At 38.8% G+C, this 20,976-nt stretch overlaps 1 protein-coding gene across 6 annotated transcripts in view; it reads left to right on the forward strand.

The window, feature by feature from the left end:
* FANCC (FA complementation group C) overlaps window positions 1–20,976 on the forward strand; it is a 263,659-nt gene that overhangs the window by 172,180 nt on the left and 70,503 nt on the right. For all 6 annotated transcript variants that reach the window (XM_029202039.1, XM_029202038.1, XM_029202043.1 and 3 more), the window contains 2 exons: window positions 14,404–14,517; window positions 15,447–15,511. In XM_029202039.1, the coding sequence (XP_029057872.1) occupies window positions 14,404–14,517; window positions 15,447–15,511 (179 nt within the window). The remainder of the gene's footprint in view (window positions 1–14,403; window positions 14,518–15,446; window positions 15,512–20,976) is intronic.

Genomic DNA, 20,976 nt, shown 5'->3' on the forward strand with positions numbered 1-20,976 from the left:
CTTTTCTATGGAAATTTTAGAAAAGCTTCTGAAGTTCCACTAAAAAACATATTTAGGGTTGTTGATGGTATTGCATTGAGTCTATATGACAGAGAATTGACATCTTTATGACATTGAATTTTTCTTGATATGACCATAGTATTGATTTATCTCTGCATTTATGCAGGTCTTTACTATGTGTTTTTTAAGTTTTATAACACTTGCCTTCTTTCTTGTTTTGTTATGTAGTGCTGTGCACAGAGCATTTCTTGCCATTTTAGTACTTTATAGAGGGCAACTTTTTTTTCGGTGAAGTAATATATTTAGTTGATGCTTACATGTTGGTCTAGTTTCTAGATTGCCTTCGTTGGCAGGGAGAAATGATAATTTAAGATTGTGTTATTAAGAAAATTAGACAATTTTCACTATGGTGTCTAATTTAGAAAAATCTAAATCACTTAGCAGTGATTTATTAATTTGGGAATTTTAATATTGCTTAAGTAAATAAACAATTTCAGAATAAGAATATAAATGTTTTATTAGATATTTACATAAAATGTCATGGGAACATGAAAATGACTAATTCAGTGTTTGGGCACAGGTATTTCATATGGTTAAAGAACCTGCCAAATATTCAAAATGGCAGCATCTCTGCTGGCCAAGGTCTGAATACACCAGATACTTCTGTGAAAGCTTGAGAAAAGAGAAGATTAAACATGTTGTGCTGTACCTCGAGGATTAAATTTTTGGGCTAAGGATAATTGAATAAATTGGATTGAACTAACAAAAGGTTTGTTTTCTTATTTGGGTTTGCTGGGGAAAAAAATGTTTTTCAAATGTATAATTTTTATTTAAGCATATCTGAGATAATTTTGTAATTTTCCAGTGCCCCTTTCAGCAAAGATGGTCCTTGCTACTTACTGATTCTCCTGTCCCTTCTGGGTGCTCTAATACTGTTGCATACTCATAGGTTGCCACAGGCAGAGCTGCACCAAAGCAGTTTTTTATTCAATGAAATCACATCCACATCAATGTGCCAGGTTCCAGTCAGTGTTATGAAATTAAGTAATACTCTTTGAAATAAAAATACATAGCAATGTAATGTTTTTTTCCAGTATTATTATGTGGGTATTTCATGGACTAAAACTTAGGAAATTGTGAAAAGATTTATCATTTTGTACTGTAATGAGGTCACAAAGGAATCCTGCAATAATTTGATTGTTCAATGAGTGTAAATGAGCGATTCATTCTAAGGAGTTTGATTCAGCTAAGGTTTATTGAACACCTAGTGTGTGAAATGCCAAGGGCAAGTTAACAGTTGCTCTAAAGAATATAAATATTAGTAAGACAGTCTTTTCCTTGGAGAGCCTGTGTGCTAACGAGTAGAATGGGGAAATATAACTACAAGGCAGAACTTGGAAGGCATTGCGAGAGAAATACGAATAGGATACCGTGGAGATTTCAGGAGAATTCTATCTCATACTGTTGGGAACTGGAAGAGGAATCTTGGAGAAAGATGGATTTTGAAAGATTGGTATACCTTTGGCAGCTAGAGATGAGTGAGGGTTGTTGGGTTTCTCAGGAGAAAGAAATGGTATGGCAGTGGGAAAGGGCTGGGTGAGTCTGGAGACCAGCAGGGAGTCTGATGTTACCAAATCACAGGGATCAAAGAGAAAGATTGGGAGAAATAAGTTTTGTGGGGTTTTTTTAACATCTTTATTGGAGTATAATTGCATTACAATGGTGTGTTCGTTTCTGCTGTATAACAAAGTGAATCAGCTATATGTATACATATATCCCCATATCCCCTCCCTCTTGTGTCTCCCTCCCACCCTCGCTATGCCACCCCTCTAGGGGGACACAGAGCACCGAGGTGATCTCCCTGTGCTATGCAGCTGCTTCCCACTAGCTATCTATTTTATATTTGGTAGTGTATACTTGTCATTGCCACTCTCTCACTTCGCCCCAGCTTACCCTTCCCCCTCTCCGTGTCCTCAGGTCCATTCTCTACATCTGCGTCTTTATTCCTGTCCTGCCCCTAGGTTTATCAGAACCTTTTTTTTTTTTTTTTTTAGATTCCATAACTATGTGTTAGCATACGGTATTTGGTTTTCCCTTTCTGACTCACTTCACTCTGTATGACAGTCTCTAGGCCCATCCACCTCACTGCAAATAACTCAATTTCGTTTCTTTTTAGGGCTGAGTAATATTGCATTGTATATATGTGCTACATCTTCTTTTTTATTTATTTATTTTTTTCCGGTATGCGGGCTTCTCACTGCTGTGGCCTCTCTCATTGCGGAGCACAGGCTCCGGACAGGCAGGCTTAGCGGCCATGGCTCACAGGCCCAGCTGCTCCACGGCACGTGGGATTCTCCCAGACTGGGGCACGAACCCGTGTCCCCTGCATCGGCAGGCGGACTCTCAACCACTGCGCCACCAGGGAAGCCCAGTGCCACATCTTCTTTATCCATTCATCTGTCAGTGGACACTTAAGTTCCTTCCACGTCCTGGCTCCTGCAGATAGAGCTGCAGTGAACATTCTGGTACATGACTCTTTTTGAATTACGGTGTTCTGAGGGTATATGCCCAGTAGTGGGATTGCTGGGTCATATGGTAGTTCTATTTTTAGTTTTTTAAGGAACCTCCATACTGTTCTCCATAGTGGCTGTATCAATTTACATTCCCATCCAACAGTGCAAGAGGGTTCCCTTTTCTCCACACCCTCTCCAGGATTTATTGTTTGTAAATTTTTTGATGGTGGCCATTCTGACCATTCTGAGGTGATATCTCATTGTAGTTTTGATTTGCATTTCTCTAATGATTAGTGCTGTTGAGCATCTTTTCATGTGTTTGTTGGCCATCTGTATATTTTCTTTGGAGAAATGTCTATTTAGGTCTTCTGCCCATTTTTGGATTGGGTTGTTTGTTTTTTTGATATTGAGCTGCATGAGCTGTTTATATATTTTGGAGATTAATCCTTTGTCAGTTGCTTCGTTTGCAAATATTTCCTCCCATTCTGAGGGTTGTCTTCTTGTGTTGTTTATACGTTTCCTTTGCTGTGCGTAAGCTTTTGAGTTTCATTAGGTCCCATTTGTTTATTTTTGTTTTTATTTCGATTTCTCTAGGAGACGGGTCAGAGAGGATCTTGCTGTGACGTATGTCCTAGAGTGTTCTGCCTATATTTTCCTCTGAGAGTTTGGTAGTGTCTGGCCTTACATTTAGGTCTTTAATCCAGTTTATTTTTGTGTATGATGTTAGGGAGTGTTCTAATTTCATTCTTTCACACATAGTTGCCCAGTTTTCCCAGCACCACTTACTGAAGAGACTGTCTCTTCTCCATTGTATATTCTTGCCTCCTTTATCAAAGATAAGGTGACCATATGTGTGAGGGTTTATATCTGGGCTTTCTGTCCTGTTCCATTGATCTATATTTCTGTTTTTGTGACTGTACCATACTGTCTTGATTACTGTAGCTTTGTAGTATAGTCTGAAGTCAGGGAGCCTGATTCCTCCAACTCCGTTTTTCTTTCTCAAGATTGTTTTGGCTCTTCAGGGTCTTCTGTGTTTCCATGCATATTGTGAAATTTTTTGTTCTAGTTCTGGGAAAAATTGCCATTGGTAGTTTGATAGGAATTGCATTGAATCTGTAGATTGCTTTGGGGAGTATAGTCATTTTCACAATGCTGATTCTTCCAATCCAAGGACATGGTATATCTCTCCATCTGTCTGTATCATCTTTAATTTCTTTCATCAGTGTCTTATAGTTTTCTGCATACAGGTCTTTTCTCTCCTTAGGTAGGTTTATTCCTAGGTATTTTATTCCTTTTGTTGCCATGGTAAATGGGAGTGTATCCTTATTTTCTCTTTCAGATTTTTCATCATTAGTTTATAGGAATGCAAGAGATTTCTGTGCATTAATTTTGTATCCTGCTACTTTACCAAATTCATTGATTAGCTCTAGTACTTTTCTGGTGGCATTTTTAGGATTCTCTATGTATAGTATCATGTCATCTGCAAACAGTGACAGTTTTACCTCTCCTTTTCCAATTTGGATTCCTTTTATTTCTTTTTATTCTCTGATTTCTGTGGCTAAAACTTCCAAAACTATGTTGGATAATAGTGGTGAGTGTGGGCAACCTTGTCTTGTTCCTGATCTTAGTGGAAATGGTTTCAGTTTTTCCCATTCAGAATGATGCTGGCTGTGTGTTTGTCACATATGGTCTTTATTATGTTGAGGAAAGTTCCCTCTGTGCCTACTTTCTGGATGGTTTTTATCATAAATGGGTGTTGAATTTTGTTGAAAGCTTTTTCTGCATCTGTTGAGATGATCATATGGTTTTTCTCCTTCAGTTTGTTAATATGGTGTATCACGTTGATTGATTTGCATCTATTGAAGAATGCTTGCATTCCTGGGATAAACCCCACTTGATCATAGTGTATGATCCCTTTAATGTCCTCTTGGATTCTGTTTGCTAGTATTTTGTTGAGGAATTTATGCATCTATGTTCATCAGTGATATTGGCCTGTAGTTTTCTTTTTTTGTGACATCTTTGGTTTTGGTATCAGGGTGATGGTGCCTCGTACAATGAGTTTAGGAGTGTTCCTCCCTCTGCTATATTTTGGAAGAGTTTGAGAAGGATAGGTGTTAGCTCTTCTCTAAATGTTTGATAGAATTCGCCTGTGAAGCCATCTGGTCCTGGACTTTTGTTTGTTGGAAGATTTTTAATCAGTTTCATTTTCAGTGCTTGTGATTGGTCTGTTTATATTTTCTATTTCTTCCTGGTTCAGTCTTGGAAGGTTGTGCTTTTTTAAGAATTTGTCCATTTCTTCCAGGTTGTCCATTTTATTGGCATAGAGTTGCCTGTAGTAATCTCTCATGATCCTTTGTATTTCTGCAGTGTCAGTTGTTACTTCTCCTTTTTCATTTCTAATTCTATTGATTTGAGTCTTCTCCCTTTTTTTCTTGATGAGTCTGGCTAGTGGTTTATCTATTTTGTTTATCTTCTCAAAGAACCAGCTTTTAGTTTTATTGATCTTTGCAGTTGTTTCCTTTGCTTCTTTTTCATTTATTTCTGATCTGATCTTTATGATTTCTTTCCTTCTGCTAACTTTGGCTTTTTTTGTTCTTCTTTCCCTAATTGCTTTAGGTGCAAGATTAGGTTGTCTATTTGAAATGTTTCTTGTTTCTTGAGATAGGATTGTATTGCTATAAACTTCCCTCCTAGAACTGCTTTTGCTGCATCCCATAGGTTTTGAGTCATCATCTTGTCATTTGTTTCTAGGTATTTTTTGTTGTCCTCTTTGACTTCTTCAGTGATCTCTTGGTTATTTAGTAGTGTATTGTTTAGCCTCCATGTGTTTATATTTTTTACATACTTTTTCCTGTAATTGATATCTAGTCTCATAGCGTTGTGGTCTGAAAAGATACTTGATATGATTTCAGGTTTCTTAAATTTACCAAGGCTTGATTTGTGACCCAATCTATGATCTCTCCTGGAGGATGTTCCATGAGCACTTGAAAAGAAAGTGTATTCTGTTGTTTTTGGATGGAATGTCCTATAAATATCAATTAAGTCCATCTTTTTTAATGTATCATTTAAAGCTTGTGTTTTCTTATTTATTTTCATTTTGGATGATCTGTCCATTGGTGAAAATGGGTTAAGTCCCCTACTATTATTGTGTTTCTGTCGATTTCCCCTTTTATGGCTGTTAGCATTTGCCTTATGTATTGAGGTGCTCCTGTGTTGCGTACATAAATATTTACAATTGTTGTATATCTTCTTGGGTCGATCCCTTGATCATTATGTAGTGTCCTTCTTTGTCTCTTGTAATAGCTTTTATTTTAAAGTCTGTTTTGTCTGATATGAGAGTTGCTACACCAGCTTTCTTTTGATTTCCATTTGCATGGAATATCTTTTTCCATCCCCTCACTTTCAGCCTGTGCGTGTCCGTAGGTCTGAGGTGGGTCTCTTGTAGACAGCATATATACGGGTCTTGTTTTTGTATCCATTCAGGCAGTCTATGTCTTTTGGTTGGAGCATTTAATCCATTTACATTTAAGGTAGTTATTGATATGTATGTTCCTCTTACCATTTTCTTAATTGTTTTGCATTTGTTATTGTAGGTCTTTTCCTTCTCTTATGTTTCCTGCCTAGAGAAGTTCCTTTAGCATTTGTAGCAAAGCTGGTTTGGTGGTGCTGATTTCCCTTAGCTTTTGCTTGTCTGGAAAGGTTTTAATTTCTCTGTCAAATATGAAGGAGATCCTTGCTGGGTAGAGTAATCTTTGTTGTAGGTTTTGCCCTTTCATCACTTTAAGTATGTCCTGCCACTCCCTTCTGGCTTGCAGAGTTTTTGCTGAAAGATCAGCTGTTAACCTTATGGGGATTCTGTTGTATGTTATTTGTTGCTTTTCCCTTGCTGCTTTTAATATTTTTTCTTTGTATTTAATTTCTGATAGTTTGATTAATATGTGTCTTGGCGTGTTTCTCCTTGGATTTATCCTGTATGGGACTCTCTGCAGTTCCTGGACTTGACTATTTCCTTTCCCATATTAGGGAAGTTTTCAACTATAATCTCTTCCAATATTTTCTCAGTCCCTTTCTTTTTGTCTTCTTCTTCTGGAACCCCTGTAATTCGAATGTTGGTGTGTTTGATGTTGTCCCAGAGGTCTCTGAGACTGTCCTCAGTTCTTTTCATTCTTTATTCTGCTCTGCAGTAGTTATTTCCACTATTTTATCTTCCAGGTCACTTATCTGTTCTTCTGCCTCAGTTATTCTGCTATTGAACCCATCTAGAGTATTTTTAATTTCATTTATTGTGTTGTTCATCGTTGTTTGTTTCATCTTTAGTTCTTCTAGGTCCTTGTTAAATGTTTCTTGCATTTTGTCTATTCTATCTCCAAGATTTTGGATCATCTTTACTATCATTATTCTGAATTCTTTTTCAGGTGGACTTCCTATTTTCTCTTCATTTGTTAGGTCTGGTGGTTTTTCATCTTGCTCCTTCATCTGCTGTGTGTTTTTCTGTCTTCTCATTTTGCTTATCTTACTGTGTTTGGGGTCTCCTTTTTGCAGGCTGCAGTTTGGTAGTTCCCGTTATTTTTGGTGTCTGCCCCCAGTGGCTAAGCTTGCTTCAGAGGGTTGTGTAGGTTTGCTGGTGGAGGGGACTGTTGCCTGTGTTCTGGTGGATGAGGCTGGATCTTGTCTTCTGGTGGGCAGAACCGCATCCAGTGGTGTGTTTTGGGGTGTCTGTGAACTTAGTATGATTTTAGGCAGCCTCTCTTCTAATGAGTGGGGTTGTGTTCCTGTCTTGCTAGTTGTTTGGCATAGGGTGTCCAGCACTGTAGCTTGCTTGTTGTAGAGTGGAGCTGGGTCTTACCATTGAGATGGAGATCTCTGGGAGAGCTTTCATCGTTTGATATAACATGGGGCCAGGAAGTCTCTGGTGTGTCAGTGGCCTGAACTTGGCTCTCCCACTTCAGAGGCTCAGGCCTGACAGACGGCCAGAGCACCAATTCCCTGGCAGCCATTCAGCTCAGAAGAAAAGGGAGAAAAAGAAAGAAAGAAAGGAAGCAATAAAAGTTATTAAAATAAAAAATTTAAAAAATTATTAAACATAAAAAAATAAGAAAGTAATAAAAAAAAAAAGAACAACCAAACCAAAAAACGAATCCACCAATGATAACAAGCGCTAAAAACTATACAAAAACAGAAAAAAACACAAAAAATCAGACAGACAGAACCCTAGGACAAAAGGTAAAAGTTTCTTTGAGGAATTTCAGCTTTCAGGGTAAGGCTTGGCCAGTAAATTGTGGATAATTTCAGCCCTTCTCATGGTAGAAACCACCCATCACCCCCTAGACCTATGGCAGGCAGCTCTACCTGCATTCCTAGATAGGCTTGGAGGAAAAGGGTGAGCAGCGCTTGATAAATTTTGGTGTAATATCAAAGGAGAATATGTGTAATTGTGTGAAGAAGCTATTAAAATACTCCTGCGTTTTAAAACTACATATCTATGTGGGGATAGACTCTCCATATAGTTCAACCAAAAAAAACATATTGCAACAAATTAAATGCAGAAGTAAATACAAGAATCCAGCTGTCTTCTTTCAAGCCATATAGGAAAGAAATTTGCAAACATATAAAAGAGTGCCGGGCTTCCCTGGTGGCGCAGTGGTTAACATTCCGCCTGCCAATCCGGGGTACACGGGTCCAAGCCCTCGTCTGGGAAGATCACAGATGCCATGGAGCAGCTAGGCCCGTGCACCACAACTACTGAGCCTGCGCTCTAGAGCCCGCCTGCCTCAGCTACTGAAGCTCCTGCCCCTGGAGCCCGTGCTCCGCAACCAGAGAAGCTACCACAGTGAGAAGCCCACGCACTGCAACAAGAAGCCTGCGCACCGCAACAAAGAGCGGCTCCCACTCACTGCAACTGGAGAAGGCCCGCCCGCAGCAACAAAGACCCAGTGCAGCCAAAAATAAGTAAATAAGAAGAGCACACTGTATACTTAAAAATAAACAAAGAAAACTGACAGACAGAACCCTAGGACAAATGGTAAAAGCAAAGCTATACAGACAAAATCACAAAAAGAAGCATACAGATACACACTCACAAAAAGAAAAAAAGGAAAATATATATGTATATTAAAACAAAAAAAGGAAGAGAGCAACCAAATCAATAAACAAATCTACCAATGATAATATAAGCTGTAAATACTAAACTAAAATAAACATAACACCAGAAACAAAATTAGATGCAGAAAGCAAACCCCAAGTCTACAGTTGCTCCCAAAGTCCACCGCCTCAATTTTGGGATGGTTCGTTGTCTATTCAGGTATTCCAGGGATGCAGGGTACATCAAGTTGATTGTGGAGATTTAGTCTGCTGCTCCTGAGGCTGCTGGGAGAGATTTCCCTTTCTCTTCTTTGTTCGCACAGCTCCCGGGGTTCAGCTTTGGATTGGGCCCCGCCTCTGCATGTAGGTCACTGAGAGCGTCTGTTCCCGCCCAGGCAGGACGGGGTTAAAGAAGCAGCTGATTCGGGGCTCTGGCTCACTCAGGCCAGGGGAGGGAGGGGTACGGCATGCGGGGCGAGCCTGCGGCGGCAGAGGCCAGCATGACGTTGCACCAGCCTGAGGCGCGCCGTGTGTTCTTCTGGGGAAGTTGTCCCTGGATCACGGGACCCTGGCAGTGGCGGGCTGCACAGGCTCCCGGGAGGGGAGGTGTGGATAGTGACCTGTGTTCGCACACAGGCTCCTTGGTGGATGCAGCAGCAGCCTTAGTGTCTCATGCCCGTCTCTGGGGTCCGCGCTGATAGTCGTGGCTCACACCCATCTCTGGACCTCGTTTAGGCAGTGCTCTGAATCCCCTCTCCTCACGCATCCTGAAACAATGATCTCCTGACTCTTAGGCATGTCCAGACCTTTTCCCGGACTCCCTCCCGCCCAGCTGTGGCGCACTAGCCCCCTTCAGGCTGTGTTCACGCAGCCAACCCCCGTCCTCTCCCTGGGATACGACCTCTGAAGCCGGAGCCTTAGCTCCCAGCCCCCACCCGTCCTGGCGGATGAGCAGACAAGCCTCTCAGGCTGGTGAGTGCTGGTCAGCACCGATCCTCTGTGCAGGAATCTCTCCGCTTTGCCCTCTGCACCCCTGTTGCTGCGTTCTCCTCCGTGGCCCCAAAGCTCCCCCCCCACCCACTCCCCATCTCTCCCAGTGAAGGGACTTCCTAGTGTGTGGAAACTTTTCCTCCTTCACAGCTCCCTCCCCGAGGTGCAGGTCCCATCCCTATTCTTTTGTCTCTGTTTTCCTTTTGGCCCTACCCAGGTACGTGGGGAATTTCTTGCCTTTTGGGAAGTCTGAGGTTTTCTGCCAGCGTTCAGTAGGTGCTCAGTAGTTGTTCCACATATAGATGTATTATTGATGTATTTGTGGGGAGGAAGGTGATCTCCACATCTTACTCCTCCACAATCTTGAAGGTCCCTCCTCGGGAGAAGTAAGTTTGACCAGGTAGGCTGAGGCCCTGTAGGGGAGGCTATGCTTAGGAACCCAGTGAAGGACTGGAGTAGTAGGGGTTACAGGAACATTCCCCATGTCTTTGCCCACACACCACGGCTGCTTTTCCACCGCCCTTCTCTAATCCCTCTAGTCATTTTTCTCCGTCTAGCGCAGCCATCATTACACACCCTCTCTTTCCTAATGCCTCCTTCTCCTCTCTCTCTCCTTCCCTAGCTGTCAGAATCAGCTCAGAAGTCATCATCTCTGGGAGCATTCTGAAACCCTCCAGTTAGAATTAATCATTACTTCCTCTGTTTCCACAGTGATTGTCTTACCCCTTCATTATAGCACTTAGTGCATTCTGTCTTCTATTACGGATATTTCCATCTCTCTCCCTTCATCGGATTGTAGGGGGCTTCTTATCGCAATAGCCCCGGTAGAGTGGCTTGAATGCAGATCATACTTAATATATGTTTGTTGATGAATGAATGAATGAATGAATAAGGGATCCTTGTTTACCAAAGTTTTTATTTATATAATGTGTAAAGAGATAGATGTAGTAGAGACCAAAGTGGTGGAAATTCTAAAGGACTTTAATGATCAGATGAAGAAATTGTTTGGAGAAGTATAAAATATGTGCTCTGTCTCAGTTCAAGAGTATTGACCACAATTTGGCTCTCCTAACCCTTTGCCTGAGTATAAACCACAGCCCCCCTTCTTCCACACCCATACCCTGTGCCAAACCACAGCCTCATAGCTCCAGCTTTACTAACCCGCCTGTGAATGTGCTGCCTGTTACAAGACGGAGCAGATACACTGAGACTAGGACAAGAAAGAACACCTGAAAACAAGGGAAATGGATTTTCCCCTGATTTATTTAAAACTTTTCTTCTCAAAAGTTCACTTTCATGGTATACGCAGTTTTTTTTGTTTTGTTTTTTTGTTTGTTTTTTTAAAGAAGATGTTGGGGGTAGGAGTTTAATTTATTTATTTTTGCTGTGTTGGGTCTTCATTTCTGTGCGAGGGCTTTCTCTAGTTGTGGCAAGCGGGGGCCACTCTTAATTGCAGTGCGCGGGCCTCTCACTGTCGCGGCCTCTCTTGTTGCGGAGCACAGGCTCCAGATGCGCAGGCTCAGTAGTTGTGGCTCACGGGCCTAGTTGCTCTGCGGCATGTGGGATCCTCCCAGACCAGGACTCGAACCTGTGTCCCCTGCATTAGCAGGCAGATTCTCAACCACTGCACCACCAGGGAAGCCCCCTGGTATAAGCAGTTTTAAGTGGCTTTTCAAACATTAGCAGAGTTCAAACTCATACATGAATCAAAATTGGGCTTAAAATGTTTTATGCACGGCTGTGTTGGTTCCTGCACTTTCCACTCTTGAAGGATTTTAGATCACTAGTCAGCGTGTTGCATTTGCACATTTTCTTTATGCCTTTCAAATCGGAGCCTATTCATATACATGCACATCTTTTTGTAGCTAATGATTTATGTATTTAGAAGCTCACTTCCTCATCAGTAAAATGAGGGGGTTGGAGTAGAAGATTTCCAAGATTGCTTTTCAGCATTTTAAAATGAGTCAATTATCGTGTGACTGTAGGAATTAATTTTTGTCCAAGCGCCAGTGCCTACAGAATCTTTCATGGTTTTTTCTTTAGAATGTTTGCCACTAGGTGGCAGTAAGAAATATTATTCTTAGCGATGAGAAGTGCTTATCAATTTTTAAGTTTACTTTAAAAGAGAGATTTGTAGGTCTAAAGTTTAAGGTGTCTGTTTTGAAGTTATGCAACCATAGCCAGGCCTCAATATGTTGTTTCTAGGACTTATGCTTATTTCATCCAGGGATAAAACTCTTGTGTCCCTTCATAGCAATTTGTATTAGGGAATTATGAGAAAAAACACATAAGTTAAAGCGCGTAATTGCATTTTACAAAACATTTTTTTATGATAAAAAAGTAAGATATGGTAATTGTAGAAACTTTGGAAATACAGGTAGTATAAAGAAGAAATTTTAAATCACTCCCAGAAATAATATGTTAACTGTCATGTTTCTTCCTAGTATTTTTTTGCATATAAAATTAATATCACATTGAATATACGGTCTTTACACCTTGATTTTCAAATTAATGTTACATTGTCTTTTCCTATGTCATTAAATATCTTTTTTACAATGTGATTCATGCTGTTGGATAAACCAAGATGGATTCAACCAATCCAATGTTGTTGGGTGCTTTGGTTGCTTCTAGTTTTTCACTGTTATAAGTAATACTGTCATGAACCTAAATCTTTCCTTAGGATATATTTTTGGAAATCAAATTACTGGATAAAAGGATATGAATTTTAATGCTTTGGTTACATATCATCAAGTGACTTCCCAGGAAGGCTTACAAATTTGTGCTCCCAGGCCTTCCCTGGTGGCGCAGTGGTTAAGAATCCACCTACCAATTAAGGAGACACGGGTTCGAGCCCTGGTCTGGGAAGATCCCACATGCCGTGGAGCAACTAAGCCTGTTTGCCACAACTACTGAAGCCTGTGCACCTAGAGCCCGTGCACCGCAACAAGAGAAGCCACCTCAATGAGAAGGCAGCCCACCACAACAGAAAAGTAGCCCCCACTTGTCGCAACTAGAGAAAACCCATGCGCAGCAACGAAGACCCAACACAGCCAAAAATAAATAAATAATAAATTTATTTATTTTTTAAAAAAATTGTGTATCCAACAGCAATGGAGTGCCCCTTACCACATCTTTGCCAACACTGAGTATTAAGGTACAGGGTTGTTTTTCTTTTTCTTTTTTTATTTTTATTATTTTTTTTGCGGTACGCGGGCCTCTCACTGTTGTGGCCTCTCCCATTGCGGAGCACGGGCTCCAGACGCGCAGGCACAGTGGCCATGGCTTATGGGCCCAGCTGCTCCGCGGCATGTGGGATCTTCCCGGACAGGGGCACGAACCCGTGTTCCCTGCATCGGCAGGCGGACTCTCAACCACTGCGCCACCAGGGAAGCCCCTGGATTGTTTTTATATTGATAAAATCATTTCTGTATATACAATTTTGTATCTTCCTTTCTTCATTTAACATTATAACCATTTAAGATGCTGTCATAAATTCTTTATAAGCATTTTAATGGCTTACAGTGAGCCATGGTATTGAGGGTATTATAAATTAATCATTCCCTGCTGTTAGACATTTTTTACTATGAGAAATAACACTGTAGTGAACATCTTTGAGCATAATCCCCATCATGATATTTGGATTTATTTCCTTAAATGTATGTTAAAAGCTCTGAATGCTTTTAAAACCTTTAATGTACATTCTCAAGTTGTTTTCTATAAAGTAGGCCTCTACCAACCTATAAGGTGTCTTCATGTTACAAACATCTAGGCAGACATAGCCCTGGCAGTCCAAGCATGGGGGTGGGTATGGTTTGTGTTATACTTGCTTACACTCTATAGGTGCCTTCGTGCAGTTCACAATAGCAGTGATGTGTGGATCCCATTTGTATTTTTCCAATAGCTCACACAGAGTACCTGTTTCAGAGAACCCAGATTAGCATTAGGTATTCATGTCTTTAAAACTCTTTAATTCATTTAATGGAAAATGTTATGTTGATATTTAAATTTGCCTTTTTGATTATGAGGCTGAACATTTATCCATGTGTTTCTTGGACATTTGTGTTTTGTTTTAGAAATTATCTGTTCATACTCCTTTTTTATGCTCTTAGTATTTGTCATATGGTATTTTGCACACTGATTTGATTACATATGTCTGTATTATTTGTTGTTAATATTCTTCATAGTTTGTGCTTATTTATTGGAAAACACAAGTTTTTTTGTTTTTTAATTTAGAACGATCAGTGATTTGCTTCCTTGATTTTCACTTTACAAAGTTCTTCCCCATTCAGACATGTGAAAAGTACTTGTATTTTCTTCTTGTTTATTATTTTATTTCAGTTTTACATTGATCTCTTTAATTTACAGTAAATTCAAGTATATTTTAATAAATAACGTAAGGTGAGAATCTAATTTTTTTCAAATAGTTTTCCTAGCACCATTTATTGCATAATCTTTCCTTTGTGATTTGTGGTGCATTCCTTGTTGTGTATTAAATTATCATCTCTACTCTGATAAAAATATTTTACTGAGTTTGAAAAGAGTAAAGATCACATTTTTAATATGGTTAAAGCACTGTTCATTAGTTATACATTTTTTTCACTTAGTATTTGTTTAAATTTACTTAATGTAATAATTTTATCACTAACTTATTTCTTCTTTATACCTGAATCAAAGTGACCTGAGTTATTTGGACAAATTAAGATTATTTGTTTCATAGAGACCACCCCATTTGCAAATGACCCAGATTCTAGGCATTATATATAATGGGGATTTACATTCATTTTTAAGACCTTTTTCTCTTTCTGTTTATGTTTTTTAGGGGTTGTTATCTCATATACTTTCCACATTCAGATTTAATATAAAAGAAGTTGATCTTTTTACTCAAGTTCTTGGGTATGCACCCACAGATTACTATCCTGGTTTACTTAAAAATGTGAGTATTTTTAATTTATTAGTATTGAAATTTTCATTGCTTAATGTACCATCTGAAAAAAAGGTAAATGGAAATATTTCAGTCCTCCAGGAGAGATGTTTAACTTTTCTATGTTTATCTCTTCTTACCTTGGGTGGACTTATGACCATGTAAGGAAAAAATGTGAGATGGGAGATTATGAGAAAGAAGAAGGAAACCAGGAGAGGTTATTCTAAATCAACCAACCTCTCTGTCCCTTAACACATACATCTCATTTATACTCTCAAAGATTTTTGGGAGAAAAGATTTCCTTAACCAATATAAACACAGCCTTTTACTGTTGGATGAATTTCGTATTTAAAAATAACCTGATAGGAATTTTATGTTAAAGCAGAATATTCAATAATAACAATCTTGAATTGTTATTATATATTTACATCTATATATATTTACATCTTAGTATTAAAGCTGTGATTTTGTCTACCTTAAATTTTAACCAAATTCAAGAAATTTTAACTTATGGTCTTAACATAGCTCTTCTAAAAAATGTTATGAAATTTTTAATGTTTATTAACTATTCCTGTCTTTTGGAAGCTTTATACATGAATAGCATTTAAAAAAAATAAAGAACTAAGTTAAGAAAGAAAAAAAGTAAGCTAACTCTAACATGGTTTTATTTTTAACAGGCTTGGTTTTAATTTGGGGGAAATTAATGACTTGTCTATTATTCATTTGCTTACATCAGAATATGGAGTAACAGACATTAAACATAAAATCCAAGTTATTAGTAAATGTGACTCGGCACTGCTTTGACAAAGTAAGACAGGAAAGGATTGGTGGGGAAAGAGAGTAGGGAATCTCAACGGAAATATCACTCACATCAAGAAAAATAGAACTGATGTAATCCTGTTTGCAGCGTGAGTTAACCTGAAACTGATTTTGTTTTACAGATGGTTTTATCATTAGTGTCTGAACTCAGACAGAATCATCTTAATGGATTTAACACTCAAAGGCGGTAGGTGTTAAACTAAACATCCCTATTCTTAAATTTCAAAATGTATCAGTTTGGTTATAAGAGAAAAATTTTATAATTCTTAGGAAATGCATGTTCATAGTTATGGTTGTATTGTATGTGGAGAGATTATTTTCAGGGGATACATGGCAAATTGGTAAGTTTTACAAATTTTCTTTTTTTAATTACTATTCTCTCAACTCTCAGGTCAGTAAGTAGATCATGCAGTGACTGTTGGGCACCCATTGAGTAAAAAGCCCCACATATGCAGTATGGAACACAAAAGGAAGAAGTGTGCAGCTCAGTGTGAGTGTGTATCGTTCAGACACACACATACACGATCAGAATATTTACAAGGCAATAGATATTTGATGTACACAAATAACCTATTTTAAGAAACATAATATTCCAAAATCTAGACTAAAATCAAACAGATTCAGACAAATTTAAAGGCAATTAATCATATTACAAAATGTTTCTTCACTATATGAAGGAATTCAAAGTTGTTTTTATTGGTGAGCATTTCATTTTTAACAACTCATTAAGAGAATCTGGGGGCCAAAGAAATTTGTGACATTTTTTTTGTAAAGCTATTGGAAATTAAAGCTCTATCAGAAATGGTCTTTGCCCTCAGCCTTTAGGAATCCTTTGCATTTAACCCCTTAAAATAAACTATAAAACTCTTAGATGAAAACACTGGAGAAAATCTTCATGACATTAGATTTGGCAGGGATTTTTGGAATATGACACCAAAAGCACAAGAAACAAAGCAAAAGTAGATAAATTGGATTTCATTAATATTAAGCCAACACCTAGTAAGTGAGTGAAAACATTTGGGAATGATATATCTGATAAGGGACTAATATCCAGACTATAAAAAGAACTCCTAAACCTCAACAACAAGAAAAAACTCAGTTCAAATATGGGTAAGAGGGCTTCCCTGGTGGCGCAGTGGTTGAGAGTCCGCCTGCCGATGCAGGGGACACGGGTTTGCGCCTGGTCCGGGAAGATCCCACATGCCGCGGAGCGGCTGGGCCCGTGAGCCGTGGCCGCTGAGCCTGCGCGTCCAGAGCCTGTGCTCCGCAATGGGAGACGACACAACAGTGAGAGGCCCACGTACCGCAAAAAAAAAAAAAAAAAAAAAAATGGGTAAGAGACTTGACTAGACACTCCTCCAAAGATGTACAGCTATCCAATAAGCACATTAAAAAATGCTTAAAATTACCAATTATGGAAATGCAAATTAAAATCACAGTGGTATACCACAACATACCTAGTAGGATGGCTATAATTTAAAAAACGAACAAACAAAATGGAAAATGACAAATGTTGGCAAGGATGTGGAGTAAGTAGAACCCTTATACATAGCTGATGAGAGTGTAAAGTGGTGCAGCCCTTGTGGAAAACAGTTTGGCAGTTCCTCAAAAAGTTAAGCATAGAATTTCCATAAGTCCTAGCAATTCCACTCTTTGTTATATATTCCAAAAAATTGAAAGCAGGGATTTGAACAGATACCTGTAAACCAATGTTCATAGCAGCATTGTTCACAATAGCCAAAAGGTGGAAACAACCAAGTGCCCATCAACAGGTGAACAGATAAACAAAATATGGTATATAAATATAAAAGAATACTATTCAGCCATAAAAAGGAAAAAAACTTTTACGTATGCAAGAACGTGGGTGGACCTTGGAAACATCATGCTTTGTGAAATAAGCCAGCCACAGAAGGACAAATATTATATGATTCCACTTGTATAAGGTACCTAGAATAATCAAAGTTATAGAGGTAGGAAACAGAATAGAGGTTATCAGGGGCTTGAGGAAATGGAATTACTGTTTCATAGGTACATAGTTAATGTTGGGGATGATTAAAACTCTGGGTATAGACGGTGGTGACAGAAGGTGAATGTACTTAATACCATGGAATGGTTACCACTTATAAATGGTTAAATTGATAACTATTATGTGTGTTTTACCAGAATAAAAAAAAAATTAAACAAGAAAAAAACCAAATGTGATACCACTATACACTCCCTCAAATGACTAAAATTTAGAGCACTCACATTAGCATGTGTTGGAAAGGATATGGAACTACTGGATTTCTCAGACACTGCTTTTAAGAATGTGAAGTGGGGTGACTACTTTGGTAAACAGTGTGGCGGTTTATTATAAAGTTAAACATACACTTACCACTGAGCCCACCAATTCCACTCTTGAGTATTGTCATGACAAATGAAAATGTAAGTATTAACAAATATTTTATATATTCATAGCTGCTTTATTTGTAATAGTTCAAAACCAGAAACAATCCAAAGGACCATCTGCAAGTGAATGCATAAACAAATAAAAAATTATCTTTTACCACTGTTTAAAAAATGAAAAGACAGGTCATAGACTGTGAGAAAGTATTTTCAAATCATACATCTGATAAAGGGCTCATACCCAGAATATACAAAGGTCCCAGTAATAAGACAAATGACCCTGTTATGAAATATGCAAAAGATTGGAATACATGTCACCAAAAATATATATATATATGGCTAATAAGCACACAAATGCTTGTATATGAATGTTCAAAGTGGCATTATTCATAGTAGACAAAAAATGGAAGCAACCCAAATATCCATCAACTCATGAATGGATAAACAAAATATAGTATTGAATGGATAAAATATAGTATGTCTATACAATAGAATACTATTGCTCAGTAATAAAGGAACAGCCTCCTGATTCATGCTATAATATGTGTGAACTTCAAAAACATAATGCTTAGGGCTTCCCTGGTGGCGCAGTGGTTGAGAGTCTGCCTGCCGATGCAGGGGACACGGGTTCGTGCCCCGGACCGGGAAGATCCCACATGCCGCGGAGCGGTTGGGCCCGTGAGCCGTGGCCACTGAGCCTGCGCGTCCGGAGCCTGTGCTCCGCAATGGGAGAGGCCACAACAGAGAGAGACCCGCGTACAGCAGAAAAAAACCCATAATGCTTAGTGAAAGAAGCCAGTCATAAAAGACCACATATTGTATGATTCCATGCTTATAGAATGTCCAGAATAGACAAATCATACTATAGTGACAGAAAGTAGATTAGTTGTTACCTGGGACTAGAGGTAGATACAGGGGTTTCCTGCAGATGCGTACAAAAGATCTTGGGGTGATGGAAATGTCCTGAAAGTGGATGGTGACGGTGATGATGATGGTTGTCCAAGTCAGTAATTTGTTAAAAATCTTTGAATTGTACATTTCAAATAGGTGCGTTTTGTGGTATATAAAATATACCTTAAAAAGTAATAAGAAGAGCCTGTAGGGTGCATGGAAAGCACTTACCATCTTACATGTCAGGTAAAGACTTCGATTTAGCCTTGAGGTGAATGTTGAATAATGGATCTTTTAAATAATAGAATTAAAAATTACTGAAGGGGACTTCAAAAATCAATAAGATGCAGTGTGTACATACACCCCACACCAAACTCCCAATATAGGTAAAGTTGATTTCTTAAAATTCAGCTAAAAATAAATAAAAACAAAAACAAAAAGCTGTTAACAAGTAGAAAAGGGCAGCCAGACGTAGAAGATATTTACAACCTGTAAAATAGACAAAGGAGTAGTATGCAAACTATAGAAATGCCTCCTGGAAATCACTCATAAAGAGGCAAAGACTCCAGTATGTAAATGGACAAGCTATATAAGCAGGTCATTACCAAAAGAGGAAAACTGAATAAATAATAAACATTTAAAAAATTCTTTAGGAGTGATGTCAGCAAGATAGAATAGGAAGCCCTAGTCCTGTTCCTCCACAGAGACACTAACTTAAAACTAGTGTATGACCCAAAGAACTTTATGGGACTTCAGAAATCAATTACAAAGTCACAATACCCCGGCAAACTCAAAGTCAAGCATAGCCATATCAAAACGGGTAAGAAAGCCATTTCATGTCAACCACAGTAGCCCCTCCCTTAAGCTGGCCTGGCTTGGGAGGATTGGGAGGAAAAGTCCAGCTGGAAGTATCTCCCTTGGGAGGGAAAGACTGGAAAGTGTCTAGTGTTCTAACTTTTGGGGGGCTACCTGAGGGACTGCTATCTGTCCTTCCTGACTCTGACCACTGACAGGGAATCGGCATACTTTCAATTTCTGGAGACCATGGAGAGTTAAATAGAGCTCAGCTGCTCTTTGCAGCAACAGAAAACTGGCAGTGCCACAGACAGGATGGCTCAGGTCAGCATGATTAGGACAAAGTACCCAACTCACAACTTCTCTTTCGGGGTGGGGGTGGGGAGAAGAGTGGAATGTGCATACCATGTTACAACTTTTAAAGGGGCTACCCTAGAGATTAGCTTCCGTCTCCCCTGACTTGAGGCCGTAACAGAACCAGCATACTTTGGATGCCTGGGGGGCTGGAGAGAACAAAAGAGCTTAGTGGCTTGTTGCAGCATCAGAGAACCTGTGGTACCACAGATAAACACTAGAGGGAGGAAGAGATTATAAACTCCTGAAAAAGAAACTGGCAAAGCTCTAACTGGGAAATTATGTGCCTAGGCCCAGAGAAGATGCATCCCCAGAATATACCAAAAATTATAGGATGCAGGAAAAGCATTATTAAGAGGGAAATATCTAGTGGTAAATGCCTTCATTAAAAAAGAAGAGGGGACTTCCCTGGTGGTCTGGTGGTTAAGAATCAGTCTTGCAATGCAGGGAATGCCAGTTCGAACCCTGGTCAGGGAACTGAGATCCCACATGCTGCAGGACAACTAAGCCCATGCCTCACCTAATGAGCCTGGGTACTCTAGAGCCCACGCACCGCAACTAAGACCTGATACAGCAAATAAATATTTAAAAAATAATAATAATAAAATAAAAATAAAAAAGAAGAGATATCTCAGGTCAACAACATAATTTTATATCTCAAGGAGCTAGAACAGGCTAAACCCAAAGATACAGCAGGAATGAAAAGAATAAAGATTACAACAGAAATAAACTAAATAGAGACTAGAAAAAAACAGTAGAAAAAACTCAAAGAAACTAGGGTTGGTTTTTTAAAAGATCAACAAAATTGACAAACCCTTAGCTAGGCTAACAAAAACAGAATATTCAAGCAATAAATACCAGAAATGAAAGAGGAGACATTACAACTGATGCCATAAAAATAGTAAGAATCATAAGAGAGACTATGAACTTTTATACACCAATGAATTGAATAACCTAGAAGAAATGGGTAAATTTTTATAAACGTACAACCTATTAATACTGAATTATAAATTTAAAAATCTGAACAGATCTATAACTAGTAAGGAGATAGAATCAGTAATCAAAAACCTCTCAACAAAGACAAGTCTAGGACCAGATAACTTCACTGGAGAATTCTACTAAACATTTAAAGAAGAATTAATACCAGTCCTTCCCAAAGCTCTTTCAAAAAGTTAGAGAAGGGAATACTTCAATATTCATTTTATGGAGCCAGCCCTGATATCAAAA

This window comes from Monodon monoceros, unplaced genomic scaffold, assembly GCF_005190385.1.
Source record: "Monodon monoceros isolate NGI ecotype Baffin Bay Population unplaced genomic scaffold, NGI_Narwhal_1 Super_Scaffold_5, whole genome shotgun sequence".
In the NCBI taxonomy this organism is placed as follows: domain Eukaryota; kingdom Metazoa; phylum Chordata; class Mammalia; order Artiodactyla; family Monodontidae; genus Monodon; species Monodon monoceros.